Here is a 17,948-nt window from a genome sequence, read left to right as displayed (position 1 = left end):
CAATAGGCTTTTGTTTTATTTCTTCATTTTTTATTTCAATGTGGCTTGTATTAAGTTGCATTCAAACTAATAATTATGACAACCAGTTAAATTTATGAGTCTTAATAAGATTCATAAAATTTTTCATAATTTATTCAATATTTTTTTCCCAATACAGGTTGAAGTGTGATTCAGAAAGGACACAAAACATTGCTTTAACAGGAAAACTGAGGCCCAAGACCTGACCCAGAGAAGCAGAAATTGCACTGTGACTTTTCTGATTCATGCCTGCTTTTCCACTACAACCCCACCTGAGTGATTACACTTAAAACCATGTAACATTTTTCTCAAATACAAAATTTAAATGCAGCAATAATTTCTTTATCATATACAATATATAGCACTTTATAGTTTTACAAATGATAGTCTAATGGCTCAACAAAGGACAGAAATGGTATGGACCTATCAGAAGCAGAAGATATTAAGAAGAGGTGGCAAGAATACACAGAAAAACTGTACAAAAAAGATCTTCACAACCCAGATAATCACGATGGTGTGATCACTCAGCTAGAGCCAGACATCCTGGAATGTGAAGTCAAGTGGGCCTTAGGAAGCATCGCTATGAACAAAGCTAGTGGAGGTGATGGAATTCCAGTTGAGCTATTTCAAATCATAAAAGACGATGCTGTGAAAGTGCTGCACTCAATATGCCAGCACATTTGGAAAAAGCAGTGTCCACAGGACTGGAAAAGGTCAGTTTTCAGTACAATCCCAAAGAAAGGCAATCCCAAAGAATGCTCAAACTACCGCACAATGCACTCATCTTACACGCTAGTAAAGTAATGCTCAAAATTCTCCAAGCCAGGCTTCAGCAATATGTGAACCGTGAGTTTCCAGATGTTCAAGCTTGTTTTAGAAAAGGCAGAGGAACCAGAGATCAAATTGCCAACATCCGCTGGATCATCGAAAAAGCAAGAGAGTTCCAGAAAATCATCTATTTCTGCTTTATTGACTATACCAAAGCCTTTGACTGTGTGGCTCACAATAAACTGTGGAAAATTCTGAAAGAGATGGGAATACCAGATCACCTGACCTGCCTCTTGAGAAACCTATATGCAGGTCAGGAAGCAACAGTTAGAACTGGACATGGAACAACAGACTGGTTCCAAATAGGAAAAGGAGTACATCAAGGCTGTATATTGTCACTCTACTTGTTTGACTTATATGCAGAGTACGTCATGAGAAATGCTGGGCTGGATGAAGCACAAGCTGGAATCAAGATTGCCAGGAGAAATATCAATAACCTCAGATGTACAGATGACACCACCCTTATGGCAGAAAGTGAAGAAGAACTAAAGGGCCTCTTAATGAAAGTGAAAGAGGAGAGTAAAAAAGTTGGCTTAGAGCTCAACATTCTTAGCTCAACTAAGATCATGGCATCTGGTCCCATCACTTCATGGCAAATAGATGGGGAAAAAGTGGCTGACTTTATTTTTCTGGGCTCCAAAATCACTGCAGATGGTGATTGCAGCCATGACATTAAAAGACGCTTACTCCTTGGAAGGGAAGTTATGACCAACCTAGACAGCATATTAAAAAACAGAGACATAACTTTATAAACAAAAGTCCATCTAATCAAGGCTATGGTTTTTCCAGTTGTCATGTATGGATATGAGAGTTGGACTATAAAGAAAGATGAGCCCAGAAGTATTGATGCTTTTGAACTGTGGCATTGGAGAAGACTCTGAGAGTCCCTTGGACTGCAAGGAGATCCAACCAGTCCCTCCTAAAGGAGATCAGTCCTGGGTTATTATTGGAAGGACTAATGCTGAAGCTGAAACTCCAATACTTTGGCCACCTCATGCGAAGTGTTGACTCATTTGAAAAGACCCTGATGCTGGGAAAGATTGAGGGCGAGAGGAAAAGGGGACGACAGAGGATGAGATGGTTGGATGGCATCACCAACTCAATGGACATGAGTTTGGGTAAACTCCGGGAGTTGGTGATGGACAGGGAGGCCTGGTGCTGTGGTTCATGGGGTCGCAAAGGGTTGGACATGACTGAGCGATTGAAATGAACTGAATTGAATGGTTGAGAGCCTGGTCTTCAGAATTAGATGGATCAAGGTTCTAATCTTTGTCCAGACATTTTCAATGTGACCATAAGCAAGTTACTTACCCTGTTGTGGCATCATTATAAGTGGAGATAGCTTATATTAGCTTGTAAGAGCAGGTTGTTAAAATTTTAGGAACTATGCAAGCCAGGTGTTAAACACAGCCAGCTAAAAAATTAAAACCTATAAACTTAAACTTAAATAAGCCATATTAACAAATGTAGCGAACACCCAAACTTATGACTTTATAATTATTTTACTATTATATTTTATCATTATCTATGCTCTTGAAGATATGTATGTTTATTAGATCTGTGTGATGACAGTATTACATAGCGCACATTTCTTCCTTTCTCACTGTTCATTGACCTCTGTTAGCTTGAATAGACCCTGGTGAGAGTATTTACAGCATGGAAATTAGCAACCACTGTAATTCAGGAGTTTGCCTGTTCCTTCTCAGGTGTTAAATGTTTACCAACACACTAGTGCTCAGTTTCCACATCTCAAAAATGGGAATAATTATACACACCTCATATAGTTATTTATAAATATTAAATGGGATAATAAATGCAGAGCACATACCTCAACATCTAGTTCATAGTCAATACCCAACAAATGGTACCAATTTTTATTGTTGTTGTTTAGTCGCTAAGTCACGTCCAACTGTTTTGCAACCCTATGGACTGTGGCCCACCAGGTTTCTCTGTCCTCTGTCCATGGGATTTCCCAGGCAAGAATACTGGAATGGGTTGCCATTTCCTTCTCCAGGGAATCTTCCCAACCCAGAGATTAAACCCTGCATTAGCAGGCATAATTTTTTACCACAGAGTCACCAGGGAAGCCCACCAATTATTAGTACCATCCATTCAAATATAGAATGAGGTAAAATATAAGTAAATTATAATTTTGAATTTAGCTGTTACCAATTCATTTTGGTACATAATCTCTTTATTCACAGCTGGCTTAGCTGGTCACATAACTCTTGCTATTCCAATTACCCTCTGCTGATAAACTACCAAATCTGTACCTCCATTCCTAGCTCTGCTGCAAGGACTGGACTTCCACTCTCAAGTAGTTCTTGCCATTGACAACTAGATGTATCACAGGAAGCTCAAATTCAGCTTTTCCAAAATAAAATTCATTATTCTTTTCTCCCACTCATACTCCTTCTTTAGTTATCTTAGTTAATCATCTTATAGAAACACAAAATCCTAAAGCTGAAAAAGATCTCAGAGATCTAGCCTAACCTAGCCATTCTACAAAAGAGCTGAAGCAGAAAAACCAAGTAACTGCCCAGGGTTGCACAGGTGCTTATGTGGCATAGCAAAGGCTAGATAGGGGTCTCTTAACTTTAGTCTGGGGCTCCATTCACCATCCCAGTGCCTTCTGCTTACGAGGCAGAGAGAATGAGATGGCTCTGCCTATGCAATCTCTGTTACATTTGGCTAATACATTCACCTCTGGAGGTGCCTCCGCAGCTTTCTCCCACTTCTACCACAAACCCCAGCGGTGAATAAGTCAGACCTTCCATGATCTTTGCCTCTCTGAAAGGGGAGGTTGGAATTTATGTAGCGTACGGAGAACCGAAATGACCTTAGAATCCTCCAGTTTGCAGTTTACACAGTCCACCTTTAAGATTCATGAGTCTCAGAGAGATTTAATAGTATAAGAACTACTGATAAACATCTGTTGCTGTATTGAGTATTCTAATCATTTGAATGTTTCTGTGATGCTATCCCTTTTCATTTTTGTTGATTTGTATAATAACTGAAAAACAGTTGATGAAACCATAACTTTCACTGTAATATTTTGTAGTTTCCTAGGCTCTTTTCTCCCAGTAAATCTGAAGAAATATCAGGCTCAGCTCTTACCAAGAAAAGATAATCAGACCTTGCTCTAGCAAGTTACCAACTTCTCAGACACCTAACAAGTGTCCTGAGCTTCTACCTGAAGAACTTCGCTAACCATGCTCTGAAATCGGCTGCAGTTTCATTCATTCATTCATGAAATGTTGATCAAAGTCTTACTATGTGTCAGGTATTTATGATATGCTAAGGCTACAGATACAGATAATCAGGCTCAATCCTGGCCAGCGGGAGCTCACAGTGGGGCAGAGAGCAGACAAATAAGCAGAACATCAAATACATAGAGAACACTTAGTGGAAGTGGAATGAAGAAATCTTAACCCAGATGGGTTAGGGGAAAGGAGGGGTCAGTGAAGGGTTCCTAGAGAAGGTTGTCTTTGAACAGAGCCTCAGAGGATATGTGAACATTAACCTGATGAATGGGGAAACGAGACAATATGAGGGTATTTAGGCAGAAGGCAAAAAGTGAGCCTAGTGAAAGTATTTAGGCTGGATGGAAATGAAGAACAAAGGAGCAGAGAGGCAGAAACTATCATAAACCCTCTTGCTCTCTGGTTTAACTTTAAGCTGAAAATCTTAAATCTGTACCTTGGCCCAAACTACCCCTTCTTCATCTGGATCCTTTTCCCACTCCATGTTCAGGGTTACTGGTTTTTCTAGACATTTGGGTTTCAATCTGAGATTGGCTACAACCCAGCCTTCGTTACCAGCACAACTGTAGTCATTCTATGCATAACTTTCTATATAATGCCATAAACCCACTGATAAACACAATTGGAGAGACATTAAATCTGTAGGAAAAGTGGCTACCCAAGGCAATATCAACGTGAGAACTCTTGAAGTAACACACAAACAGAGCAGAGGGTAAAGGAAAAGCATAACCGGTGATCTGCCCTCCTAATCGGCACTTTCTCACATACACATAGGGTAGATTTATCCTTTCCGTTAAAACTGTAAATCCTACCCATATTTTTTGAGATTTTGAAGGAAACAAGATCTTAGAGAGCTCTGATATGAACATGGAAAACTAATGTGGATCTCTTTGGAGCATTTTGGCTGATGACTTTTAGTCACGTCTTCATTCATTAGGGGCATATATTAGATAGACTAGGGCTTCCCTGATAACTCACTTGGTAAAGAATCTGCCTTCAATGTAGGAGACCCTGGTTTGATTCCTGGGTCGGGAAGATCCCCTGGAGAAGGGAAAGGCTACCCACACTAGTATTCTGGCCTGAAGAATTCAGTCTGGCCCCTGTACAGTCCATAGGGTTGCAAAGAGTTGGACACAACTGAGCAACTTTCACTTTTCATGAGATAGAATAAAACTAGGTGAGAAGCTGTACAGATAGCTGCAGAGTGTTGCAGGCAAGGAAAACAGCCAGTGCAAAAAATCCAGAAGCAAGAACTTGTATGTTGAAAGAACATCAAGGAAGCCAGTGTGGCTGGAGAGGAGTTGGTAAGAGGAAGAATAATAGGAAATGATGTCAGAGAGACAGTTAGGGAAGAAGGCAGATTACACAGGGTCTTGAAGGTCCTTTCAAGGCTTTTTTTTTTTTTTTTTTAAGGCTTTTGTTTTATTGAGCAAATACAAAGACTTGCCAGGCATTTGAACTGAGGAAATACATTGACTTCTGTTTTCAGAAGACCATTCTAGGTGCTACTTGTTGAAAAGAAACTTAGAGGTTGAAGTGAAAGCAGAGAGACCAGTTAGGAAGCTGTCACAATAATCCAGGCAAGAGATGATGGATTGGATGATGACTTGGATTTGAGTAGTAACTGTAGAAATGGTGAGGAGTGATCAGATCCTGGATAGATTCTGAAGTGATAGTCAACTGGACTTCTGAAAGAGTGCATGTGGAATGTGAGAAAAAGAGGAGTTAAGATTGCCATATTAGTTGGCTAGGTATGCTGTAACAAAGCCACAAACTGGTGGCTTAAACAAGAGCAATTTGTTGTCCAGCAGTTCTGGAGGCTAAAAGGTCCAAGGTCAGTGTTAGGGGTGTTGGTTCATTCAGTGTGAGGAAAGGATATGGTTCAAGCTTCTCTCCTTGGTTTGTAGATGGCTGTCTTCATGTTTACATGGCACTGTCCAGTATGCATATGTTTGTGTCCAAATTTCCCCAAATTTAAAAAGAAAGGATGTCAGTCACACTGGATTAGGGCCCACCCTAATGATATCATCTTAACTAATTTCATCTGCAATGACATTATTTTGAAGTAAGTTCACATTCTAAGATACGAGGGGTTAGGAATTCCACATACTAATTTGGAGGGGATACAATTCAGTCTGTAACAGATGAATTCAAGACTCTTGGCCTAAGCATCTGAAACATGGAGCTGTCATTAACTAAGATAGGGAAGGCCAAAGGAGGACCAGGGATTATCTTTTAGAGCAGAGACTTTTTTTAAGGTATGAATCTAAAATTTGAGAGAGAAGTCTGGATTGAAGATACATATTGTCTATCATTATATGTATCTATGTCTGTGCATATATATGTGTGTGTGTGTATGTATATAAATGTACACATATATATGTGTGTATTCTCTATATAACATATATATACACATACTCATACACATATATACTCCTATAAGCATATATACTTATATATGTATATATGCATATATAAACATACTCCTATATACATACATGTATTTGTATATGTGCATGTGAACATATATTTGTGTGTGAATATTATACATATATGATTTGACATATGTGTGTGTGTGTGTGTTTGTCATTGTAGGTGATATTTAAAGCTATAATCTGTTAATAGGTGACATCACCAAGGGTGTGATGAGAAGAAAAGTAGACCCAAACTGAACCTTGGGGCTCTCTGTGATTAAGAGGTTGAAGAAAAGAGGTGACTTAGAGAGGCACCTTAAGAAACATTGTCAAAAACAGAAAAAAGAGTGAGAGCCATAGCACAATATAATTTATGAGAATTAATACCCACACACAGAACCACAATATAAGAAATAAAAAATACATTAATATATGTATATTAATGTATTCTTTTTTGTTGCTAGAGGAAGACTTTCATGTTTTGCTCATTTTTTAATTGAAGTACAGTTGAATTATAATATTGTATTAGTTTTAGGTGTATAGCATAGTGATTTAGTTTTTTTGCAGACTATATTCCATTATAGGTTATAAGATACTGGGTATAATTCCTGTGCTACACAGTAAATCCCTGTTGCTTATCTATTTTATGTATGGTATTTTCTATCTGTTAATCCCATACTCCTAATTGGCCCCTCCTGCCCTCCCCTCCCCTTTTGTAACCATAAGTTTGTTTTCTGTGTCTGTGAGTCTGTTTCTGTTTTATATATACACTTATTTTTGTATTTTTTTTTAGATTCCACATATAAGCCATAACATACAGATTTCTCTTTTCTCTGACTTATTTTACTATATATATATGTAATATACGTATAACATATATATATGTGTGTGTGTGTATTTGTATATATAAAATTGTTACAGCACCTAAAGAGTTCTGAATGGGTTCTGCTCAGGTCATGTTCTTCCTGGAAAAATTGTAGCAGTTGCAGATGGAACTTAAGAATGTCTAGGCCTGGGCCAAATGATAGTGGACACTAGAAAACACTGTTAATAATCTAAAAATAATATCTAATAGTGGCTAAGCATTTCCTATATGCAGCCATCACTGTAAGCCTCTTATGTGTGTCAAATCATTTAATTAATACAAAACACAGATAGTTACCATTAATAGCATTGTCCCCATCTCATAGATAAGGTAAGGTATACAGAAAGATTAGGACCTGCCCCAGCCCCATACCTATCAAATAGCAAACTCAGGATTAAAATGCAGGTACCCCAGAACCCGTTTTCCCAATCACTGTGGTATGTTACTTTCATGATGTCATGACTGACAGCTCCTCAGAACCACAAGGGAAGGGAGAGGAGTGGTTCTTTGAAGCAGAGAATTAGGTGCAAAGGAAAACTACCAACAGCTCATATAGTGGTTCATTAGTTTCACTTATCTAACTAAACATTAATCAAAATATTCAACAAGCATCTGATAAACATCTACCATGAGTTAGGTCACACATCATTCCTTAAGATGTATAAAAAGATGAATCCATTCACTGTCACCAAATGTCTCTCAGATCATAAATTACAAAGGAGCACAGGAAAAAGTACCTTCTTTACATGATAAAACCATTTTGTCTCCAAAGAGTCTTACCACATTGTATTTAAATATCGTTTTTTTTTTTTTTTTTAAATACCGTTTTTAAAAAATCATTTTATGGTATAAGCTTAGATTTTATAACTTTGAGTAAATAGTAAATATAAAAGCAAACAAATTAAATTTGTTTGACTGATTCAGCCAGAATCATTTTGTTAAATGAATGTAGTTGGGTTTTTTTTAAGGAAAATGTTGCACTCAGGCTCTGAAGAAAAATTTTTTAGAGAAATATGTTAATAAGCTTTATTTTTTTTTTAACACCAATTGTGTCAGGAACTTAAGTTACATTATCTCCAATATTCCCCAGTTTGAAAGAAAAATTTTAATTACTTTGAAAAATATTTTAACAATGGCAGCTTATTGAGATAAAAATGCTATCATTCAACAAGTATTTACTAAGTGCCTGTATATGGCTTAACTTTGTCTGGAAATCAAAGAAATACAAATTGAAAATATAAAATGGCATATTCAATGTTGAATTGACAAGTTTTTTATATAGAATATATTTATGAAGATAAACTGTTTTACATTCATCATAAATGTAAATTGGGAATATTTGTAGAGCATGGACAACCTTAAAAATAACCTCTGATCATTTCATTTCTAAAAATTTGTACCCCAAATTACATACATATATGCTAAAATATGGCTACAATAATTTTCCTCAGAGATTATTTATGATAGCCAAAAAAAGGTAGACCAGGAAAAAGAATTGTAGCCCAATAATGAATGGTTAAAATATAAGTTGATGTTTTGATACAGTGGAATACTATATACCCATTAAAAGTAAAGTTACAGGAAAATATTTAATGGAATAAAGAAATGGAATACTGAAAGATATGTGTAGTATATAATCCATTTCAATTCAAAAGAATACTAGACATGCGTAGCATAAAGACCCTAAAATTCTAGTAGTGTTGATTATTTCTGGGTGGTGAGTTTTCAGGTAATTTAATTTTTTTCTTTGCAGAGGATAGTGAGAGAGCTCACTGCAGCAGCCCTATCACAATTCAGGCCAAGAGGGAGCAGAGGTTTTTCCAAAGAGAAGAAACTGGGCAGAGGCATTACTTCAGCCACATCAAAGATGGTAACATGCTGGTGAACATCTAAGTGCTAGTACTCATTAGGAAATCAGTCATATAATTTAATGCACCCTACAGTGTTTATCCAATCCCATAAGAATGTAGAATATTTCTAAAGCATATGTAATTGATTTTCACTTTTCTTTGTAGTTCTCCATCATCTAGTTATTTATTGTTTCTAACAAGTATGGTTCAAATACTTTCACAATATTGTATAAATACATCTTTCCTTTTTTGGGCAGCCATGACTACATTAACATTTAGCTCTTGACATATTTTGTTTATGTTAATCCAGAGTTTCCAAAGACAGAGATGTTATTTTACTCATCACAGTGCCCGGTATGCAGCAGGCTCTCAGTAAACACCAGTGAAAAACATTTAGTCATAAGCTTCTATTCTCAACTCTTTTTGTTTTATCAGGACATTTTTCCTTGGTCAAACATATTAACACATATCTTCATAGTGCAAAATTCCAAACATATAAAAAGAAACTGCATTTTAGTTTTCAAGGGATGAACCTATAAAACCTGTGAATAATCAGCTTTCCTTCTTTGAAACTATTTTGTATTGTCATACCAATGCAATTAGACCAGGTAGGTTGAAACTATCCTCATAGGTAGGTAGATGGAGCCAGGAAAGTAGATGAAACCTCAGAAGACTTCATAAGTCCCTCGGGAGCAGTAACTTCCAAAATACACTGATTCGTCCTGAAGTTATAGCAGCAGCCATTATTAACATATCTATGGTTCATAATGAGCCCATTTCTTACAAAGTTTCAAATGGTAAAATTTCCAGTGCCTGACAACTAGGTTAAATCTCTGTTTGTTGTTAAATTATTAAGTGAACAAAGGGAAATGGAGTATAGATGAATAAAAAACACCCTAACATTATTTTGCATGATGTGAAATACTAACATCACTGTAGTTTGAGAATTACAAATTCATGATCAATTAGGAAACAAAATCTATTCTTGATACATTCAGACCAAACTCCAACACCTACTAATACAGGCAGGCAGTGCAGTGAAGTGGTAACTGCCCCAGATTAAGTGCATGTTTGGACATTACTGAGTGGAGAAGAGGGCGGTACACTGAGGAGTGGGCTCCATTTCAAGGGGTGAGGCTGACTGTGTTCCAGCCCCTTTTACCATGTGGGAATGCAGGCCCAAATTTGCTAGTTCTTATGTAATTTTTTTTTAAGAGAAACTTGAAGTCTAGATTTTTATTTGAAAACTCCAAAATTCCAAATGTTGGCTCAAAATTTAAAGACAGACTATATCTATATGTTTTGTATAAGTATCTGGCCAGAAGGTCATCAGTTTGAAACCTCTGACTTTGAGCTGTGTTTGAAAATATTTAACCTTAGGACATGTTTTTGTGTGTTTGTGTGTCTATGCATGTGTTTGTGTTGTTGCTGCAATAAATATTTGGTGGAAACTGAGAAGAAAAAGGAGTTAAGTCACACTGTGAGGAGGGTTCTAAAGCACTGAGGTGAGTTAGACACACTATATAAAAAATAGATAACTTCAGTTCTAATGAGATGGATGAAACTGGAGCCCATTATACAGAGCGAAGTAAGCCAGAAAGATAAAGACCATTACAGTATACTAACACATATATATGGACTTTAGAAAGATGGTAACGATAACCCTATATGCAAAACAGAAAAAGAGACTCAGATGTATAGAACAGACTTGTGGACTCTGGGAGAAGGCGAGGGTGGGATGTTTCAAGAGAACAGCATTGAAACATGTATATTATCTAGGGTGAAACAGATAACCAGCCCAGGTTGGGTACATGAGACAAGTGCTCGGGCCTGGTGCACTGGGAAGACCCAGAGGGATTGGGTGGAGAGGGAGGTGGGAGGGGGGACTGGGATGGGGAATACATGTAAATCCATGGCTAATTCATTTCAATGTATGACAAAAACTACTGTAATGATGTAAAGTAATTAGCCTCCAACTAATAAAAATTAAAAATAAATAAATAAATAAATAAATAAAAAATAGATAACTAATAAGAATCTAATGTATAGCACAAGAAACTCTACTCAATACTCTATAATGACCTATGTGGGAAAAGAATCTAAAAAGAGTGGATGCATGTATATGTATAACTGATTCACTTTGCTATACAGCAGAAACTAAACATTGTAAATCAACTATAGTCCTGTAAAATTTAATTTTAAAAGAAGGACTAAAGGATGTATCTTTCAGGGAGAGATTGATCAGTGGGATGTGTCAAAAGCATATTGAGTTATTTCTGAATTTGCAAATATTTCTTCCTTTGTGATCAGGCCATCTGTGTTTGCTGACATTCATATCCAAGTTAGGCCCCCATCATTCCACAGAGACTGAGAGATACAGACACTCTCTCTCTTGATGGTTACATATCAAAGGCTAGCTCCCAGGTGCTTGAGGAAGACATTCATGGGTTGTAAAACAGGTAAGAAACTTTTTAAGAAGTCGACATCTCAAAGGGAGCAAAAACAGAATGTACAACTGCACGTTTTCTAAGGTAAGAAAAAGGAGGTCAGGGATTCAGGGTCAGAAAGAAGCCTATCTGAAGTTTTGTCAATCTGGAGGGAACATTAAGGCCATCTTGTTCATAGAGTGGCAGATGTCGGTGCTTAGCAAACTATTGATATATCAGTAGATTGGATTTAAACAAATGGAAACTCTAGCCTTGCAGCTCTAGCTTAGCATCCCCTGCATCCTTTCCCCTACATCCTCCCCAGTGCCTAGTGTACCAGGAAACCATGATGTGCCAGTGGTGGTGGCTAAGTAGGATTTCTGTCCATTCAAGAACTTGGCGGAGAAATCCATTCTGTCCCTGCATTCCTTCCAGGAATACCTGCTTATAGCAGTACCAGTATGCTTTTACCAGCTGTGCAACCCTGAGAACCTTGGTCTTTTCATCTAAATAAGCTATTCTGCACAGTATTTGTATGCGCAGTAAATGTGATATGTATGAAACTCTCAACATGGTGCCTGGTGTTTAGTAACAGTTCTCATTTATGTCATTATATTATTTTCATGGAATGATGAACATATTATGACACTAGTTGCAATACACAGAGAGGTGGAAGAAAAGTTAAATGAATGGTGACTTAAAACGAACAGAACAGAGCAGAAGAAACGATCCAGGAGGCAGGAACTGTTTCCACAGTGCCATGCCATTCCCTCCACAATTCCACACTATTTTCTGCCCAGGTTTCTTAGTCTCGTTCCTTCAGACTTAAATATTTCCCCATGTAGACCTCAAATCTTCATGTTATTTAGACCAAGGATATAATGCAGTTAAAAAAATCATTATCTTTGTTGTATTTCCTTTCTTACATTTATCACTTGTAGCATTTTACCTAATGCTATTTACTCTCAGAGTCCACTTGGAAGCAAACTAACTTTTCAGGAAGTTCTTTGCAAATTCTCCCCACCCTCTCCCCCAAATATTTTTCTTTGTTTGTATCTTGGTAGCAATTCTAAAAAGTTTTCAAGATTTGGACTCTGCTATCATAATTGTGCACAGAGTATCTACACAGAAGTGGTCTGCTTCATCATCCAATGAGCTCTGCCTCTTCGTGGATGTGACACTCCAATGGAGGGAAGCCAAGAGCCTATAGTAGCAATCCTGGGGAAAATTTAAGCAGCTGTGTTCATGTAATTGAAAACCTCTGAAAAGTGCTGCAGTCCGTGCACAGCGTTAGTATAACATGAGGGCTGGGGCTGGATGCAGCCCGTTCTCTGGAGGACTTTGCCTGCTGCAGGAAAGAGAAGGCTGAAAGACAAACCTGGGTGCAGCCGGAAAGGTCCAGATAGATGAGCTTGTGGCATCCGTTCCCCAAATTCAGGTACTGTAAACCTTTGTCTGTGAACTTTCTGCAGTAAGCCAAACTAAGATTCTGTAAATTATAGAAGTACCTGAGAAGACAGGAAGAGAGAAGAGAGGAAGGAAAGTAATTATACTTAAGCTGTTTCCTCACATCTTTGTTAAGCCACTATGACAAAGAGAAGTAAAGCTGTAAATTAATCTTTTCTCCTTGCAGATATTCAAGAGTTGAACTTCATTGTTAATTCTCTTCTGTTAAGGAGATTTCAGTAGCATATCAGATAATGCATAATAACATTTCAAATGAAAATAAAGATTTGTCTAGATATTTAAGAAAACCGATTGGGATAAAGCTTTGGGGGCGGGGGAGGTCTGTGCATTCATATTGTTTGCAAGTTAGTTTGTGTTTGAAAGCAGTTTCAGTTTGTGTTATTGTTGCATTTAGCTTTTATATTGGAGCACCGAAATAACAGTGCAAATGTCTAGGAGGACAAACTCTTTGTAAACATTTAAATGGTGATTAACTGTTACATGAGAGTTAGGATTTGGGGCAGAAAGGAGGCAAAGTTAAACATAATAGGCTCTTAAAATGGGCATAGTAAGCAAATGGGTTGAAAAAATAGATTTGCATGTGCATGATTTTCTAAGTAACAGTTTCATTATTATAACTAAAGAAAGACTGATACACAGAGCTTAAAAGTGGATTAAGAACAGTCTGCAAATGTATAGGCAACATATGAGAGGAATAAAACCATATCAGAGGCTATAAATCTCACTGGAGTTGCAACAGATTAACTATGGCATTACCACCATAACCAAAATGAGAGCTTTCAGGAAAAAGGAGGGTCTTTAGGACAACTCTCTGCAAGACTAACAGTTTGAGGACACTCTATGGGCAACTTTCAAAGTCCTGCTAAGCCTGGTATTTTTTAAAAGTGCAAGAACTCTCACTTCTGCTCTTGTAATAGAATTAAACAACATGCTCTTGGCTTGTGATCTGCAGCAGTTTAACAGTGAACTAGAAAGCAAAAAGAACAAAAAGTAGGAGGAAAATGCCTCTCTGTCCCTCAAAAGCCCACAAATGACTATTAAAGTTTACTTTCACATAAATGGAAAATTAGATATGCAAGCTTTGATCATTAATCAGATTTATTTCCCAAATCTGAAAATATTATATGATATAATTCATATTTCATAGCGGATTATTTGACTCACACACATTTCCCTCTGGTAATGGCTATTTCCCTGAGATTCAGTAGAACAGAGAGAGGTCTTCTGGATTCCCCAGTGGCTGGTGGGCAGGGCTCTGAAGGAGAAAGCAGCAGTAACATCCCAAAGACATGACCCTTCTGGGGCCCCTGAGAGCATTGCCAAAGTTTTAAAAATGTTTTATCTTCCTCTCCCTGAATTATACGCTTGTGATTCAACTAAGTAAAATACAATTTTCTTGGGGGGTTGTCATTCCTAAGAACTTTTTAGCTTTCCAATTTGGAGAAAGGAATAGTGAGGCAGGCACCATGACACAATGGAAAATACACAGGGTTTTGGAATCTAACCAAATTGGATTTGAATCCCAGCCCTGACACTTACTGCAGCTGCCCCTTAACTGCTCAGAGACTGTTTCCGCGTTTATTAAGTGGAGATTATAGTATTATCTTTTTTTTCAACCCTGACCAACTGTGGGGCCTCCAGCTTTCCTGAATCTTAGTTTTCTGTAACATGAACATCTGTAACATGAATATAACGTATCTGCTTTTTCCTCTTAATAAAGATGTGGCAATTACATAAGAATGTATATATAATAGTATTATATTGAGGGTGATTTTTGATGATTAAAATCAGTAGGGATATGGTAAAACCTTTAAAAATACATATATTGTTATTATTGCTACTACTGTCTCAAATAATACATATGAATTATTCTTACAAAGCTTGACCTTTTTTCCATTTAATGGAATAGGTACTTACCTGACAATAGTGGTACATACAACTAATTTGAAGAGTTTGAGGGGCCTTGTATTCCATCTGTACCCTACTTCAGTCATGGTGGTAAAATCATGTGTAATCTGTTAACCCCAGTGAGATTGATAGTCTGCTGTTGTTTCTATTCCTCCATCTGTTGCCCATTTATTTGCTGACTGTTCTTCCTAACCTATTTTTAAGCTCTGTCCATCAATCAGTCTTTCTTCAGGTATAATAAGGAAACCATTACTTACATAATCATGCATATTCAAATATATTCAAGTCTGGTCCAAGTCTATTTTTCAGTTTAAGTGCATGTGATCCATTAACAAATTCCAAAAATGAGAATTGAACAAGCAGCTTTTAACTTTTTTGTGTGTCACAGATACTTTTGGATCTATGGCCCCTTTGTCAGCATAATGTTTTTAATGTAAAATAAAATACAATTACAAAGGCAGCCAATTTTATCCAAAGATATTATTAAAATATTTTTAAAAACCAAATGAGTGAAATAATTGTATATGCTTCTTTATTAACATGTTAAACAACAACATCTAGTGACAGGTCTATTAACTACAATGCTTTTGAAGCAGTACTGAGTACCAGTGATAATTTTAAATATTTGTAACAACTATAAGAAAATACATGTGATAAGAAAACAATTGTGATTTGTATGGATGGAAGAGTCCCAGGGACTGCTAATACTACCCTGATTTTTTTAATATATATTTCAGTTAGAGCTTAGTGAAAATAGAGATTTTTTTTTTTTTTATCCTATCAAAATTTATCGAACCCCTGATTTCCATTCATGATCTTCTTGGAGGATCCACTGACCCCAGGTTTGGCAAAAGTCACTTAATTAAACTAAATGACTCTGAGATTCAAAGTCTAGATCTATCTCTTCAAAGTGGAACCTCATGGGAACCATCAGTTTGAAAGTAAAACACAAATCTTGAGTGGCTCTGTTAGCCTTTCTAGGCTTTTATAGTGCTGCAGACTTGAGCTTTGGGGGATGAGAAAAATATTGGTTGACAGTGAAATCACACTTGGCAAATTTTATGCAATATTGCCACTTTTTATCCTGAATTTTGATAAAGAAATATGTCCCTTATATGAGTTAGATCTGGTTAATCATTTTTCCAATCCAGAGATGACTTGATCATTCTAATTATACTTAAGGCAGTGTTTTCAGACAATGTTTTCTAATTATTTGATAATTTTTTCTTATGTGTGTGGGGAAGGTTCTCTTTGTGATTTATTTTTCTACTGTTACTATAATCTTTAAGACATCACAATTCTTACAGAAACTACAGAGATCACTTTTTCTTCTTTCTTTGGGTTTTTTTTCCATTAAAGAATTGAGGCCCTCTTTGTTAGATCTTCAACACCTGAGGGTACCTATTACTAGAAGGAATGTAGAATTCTGTATTTAAATTAACATTTCTCTGAAAAATCTCAACACAAGGCCCAGTCTGTAAAAGAGAGTATTTGCATATGGATTCTTTTGAGTTGAGTACTGGACTTAGTCTTGCAGAGGCAGTTTTTAAATAGAATTCCTGCAGAAAATCCAAATGCAGTGACTTGACCTCCTTTACAGGGTGGACCCTAAGGATTTCCAGTCACGGCCACAGCTTACTCTGTCTACCCCGCTCTGATGAACTGTGGCAACACTATATAACATGAGAATACTTGTCAATAAGAAGTCACCAGTCAATTTAAGGGTTGATTCATCTATAGGAAAAATAGACATCATGCTTCTATAGCATATAAGTTTCCATTAAGAAGCAAAGATCATAATATTAATATCTTTACTCACCACTCTGTGCCCAGAATAGTTGGAAATAGCAGTTGATCAATACATGGTGAATAAGTGAATGAGTGTTGCTACTAGAACTCAGGGAGGAATCACTGTGGAGTTCTGATAGATGGTATGATTTGAGATGTAAAGTCTGCAGATTAGCAAAGAGAAGAGAAAGGCATTCTAGCTTGTAGAGAAAGAGAAGCATGTAGCAATCAACTGACCAGAGTTGAGAGTTTCCTTTGGAAAACCTAGTCAGATAAGTTCGATCAGATAATGATAAAGAACAGTAAAAGAAGAGTCCAGACCTTAAGCATGTCAAAGACATAATAAGACTAAGTTCAGGACAATACGCCTCACAACATAAGGGAAGAGAGACCAAGGGTGCACTATCTGGATGCTGCACCAAATGAGGTACTGAGAATGCCACCTTGATTGTGGCAATGGAATAAATGGACAGAGTTTAATCCAGGAAACATTTAAAAGCAAAAAATACTTTGGAATGGGCCTGAGCTATGGGCAGCCCTTGTTTTCAACTTTAGAAAACTGAGCAAGTCCCCAAAGAAGTGAGGAAAAATATTCAGATAAAAAATTGGCAAATCACTTTTGCCAAGAAAGGCAAACAAATTACATTTTTCTTTGGAAAGAAACACTAAAGGCACCAGAGAGAGAACAAGAACAGCAACAAACAACACTTCTCTAGTTATTTATAGCTTAAAAAATGTTATTACATACCCAGTCATGATTAAAACAATAGAAAGCAGAGCAGAAATAGAGAATCATTATGAGATGTATTTTTATTATAGATAAGAAAGCCAGTGTACTTTTTTTCATATGATGAAAAACATCAGTATCAAGTAGCATTTATCCGGAATGTTGTCTCAATAGCAAGAACTAGAAGTTAAAATCAAAACAAAATTCTCATTTTAGGTCCTATTTTCCTATATGTTGCCCACTAAAGATATAGCTTCATTTGTAAAATAAACATCCTTAAAAAACTATGCAGAGCTATACTATTATTTTAAATTTTCTAGAAGAAAAAGTTATCTCAAAGTATGGTTGGGAAAAATGTTTTGAGTTTAAAAAAAAAAAGTGATATATGCTACTC

At 36.7% G+C, this 17,948-nt stretch overlaps 3 protein-coding genes across 3 annotated transcripts in view; 2 read left to right on the top strand and 1 right to left on the bottom strand.

Annotated features, from left to right (window-relative positions):
* Window positions 1-3,247, top strand: part of FAM185A (family with sequence similarity 185 member A) — a 159,465-nt gene extending 156,218 nt beyond the window's left edge. The window contains exon 9 of the mRNA XM_070469766.1: window positions 158-3,247. The gene's annotated coding sequence lies outside the window, so the exon portion shown is untranslated. The remainder of the gene's footprint in view (window positions 1-157) is intronic.
* FBXL13 (F-box and leucine rich repeat protein 13) overlaps window positions 1-17,948 on the bottom strand; it is a 220,506-nt gene that overhangs the window by 80,220 nt on the left and 122,338 nt on the right. Inside the window, exon 12 of the mRNA XM_070469733.1 lies at window positions 13,043-13,172. Within this exon, the coding sequence (XP_070325834.1) occupies window positions 13,043-13,172 (130 nt within the window). The remainder of the gene's footprint in view (window positions 1-13,042; window positions 13,173-17,948) is intronic.
* The window catches only part of LRRC17 (leucine rich repeat containing 17), a 35,902-nt gene continuing 29,237 nt past the window's right edge, over window positions 11,284-17,948 (top strand). The window contains exon 1 of the mRNA XM_070469744.1: window positions 11,284-13,102. The gene's annotated coding sequence lies outside the window, so the exon portion shown is untranslated. The remainder of the gene's footprint in view (window positions 13,103-17,948) is intronic.

Source organism: Odocoileus virginianus, chromosome 1 (assembly GCF_023699985.2).
Source record: "Odocoileus virginianus isolate 20LAN1187 ecotype Illinois chromosome 1, Ovbor_1.2, whole genome shotgun sequence".
NCBI classification, from domain to species: domain Eukaryota; kingdom Metazoa; phylum Chordata; class Mammalia; order Artiodactyla; family Cervidae; genus Odocoileus; species Odocoileus virginianus.
The sequence above is the reverse complement of the archived record's forward strand: the minus strand, read 5'-3'. Positions and strand labels throughout refer to the sequence as shown.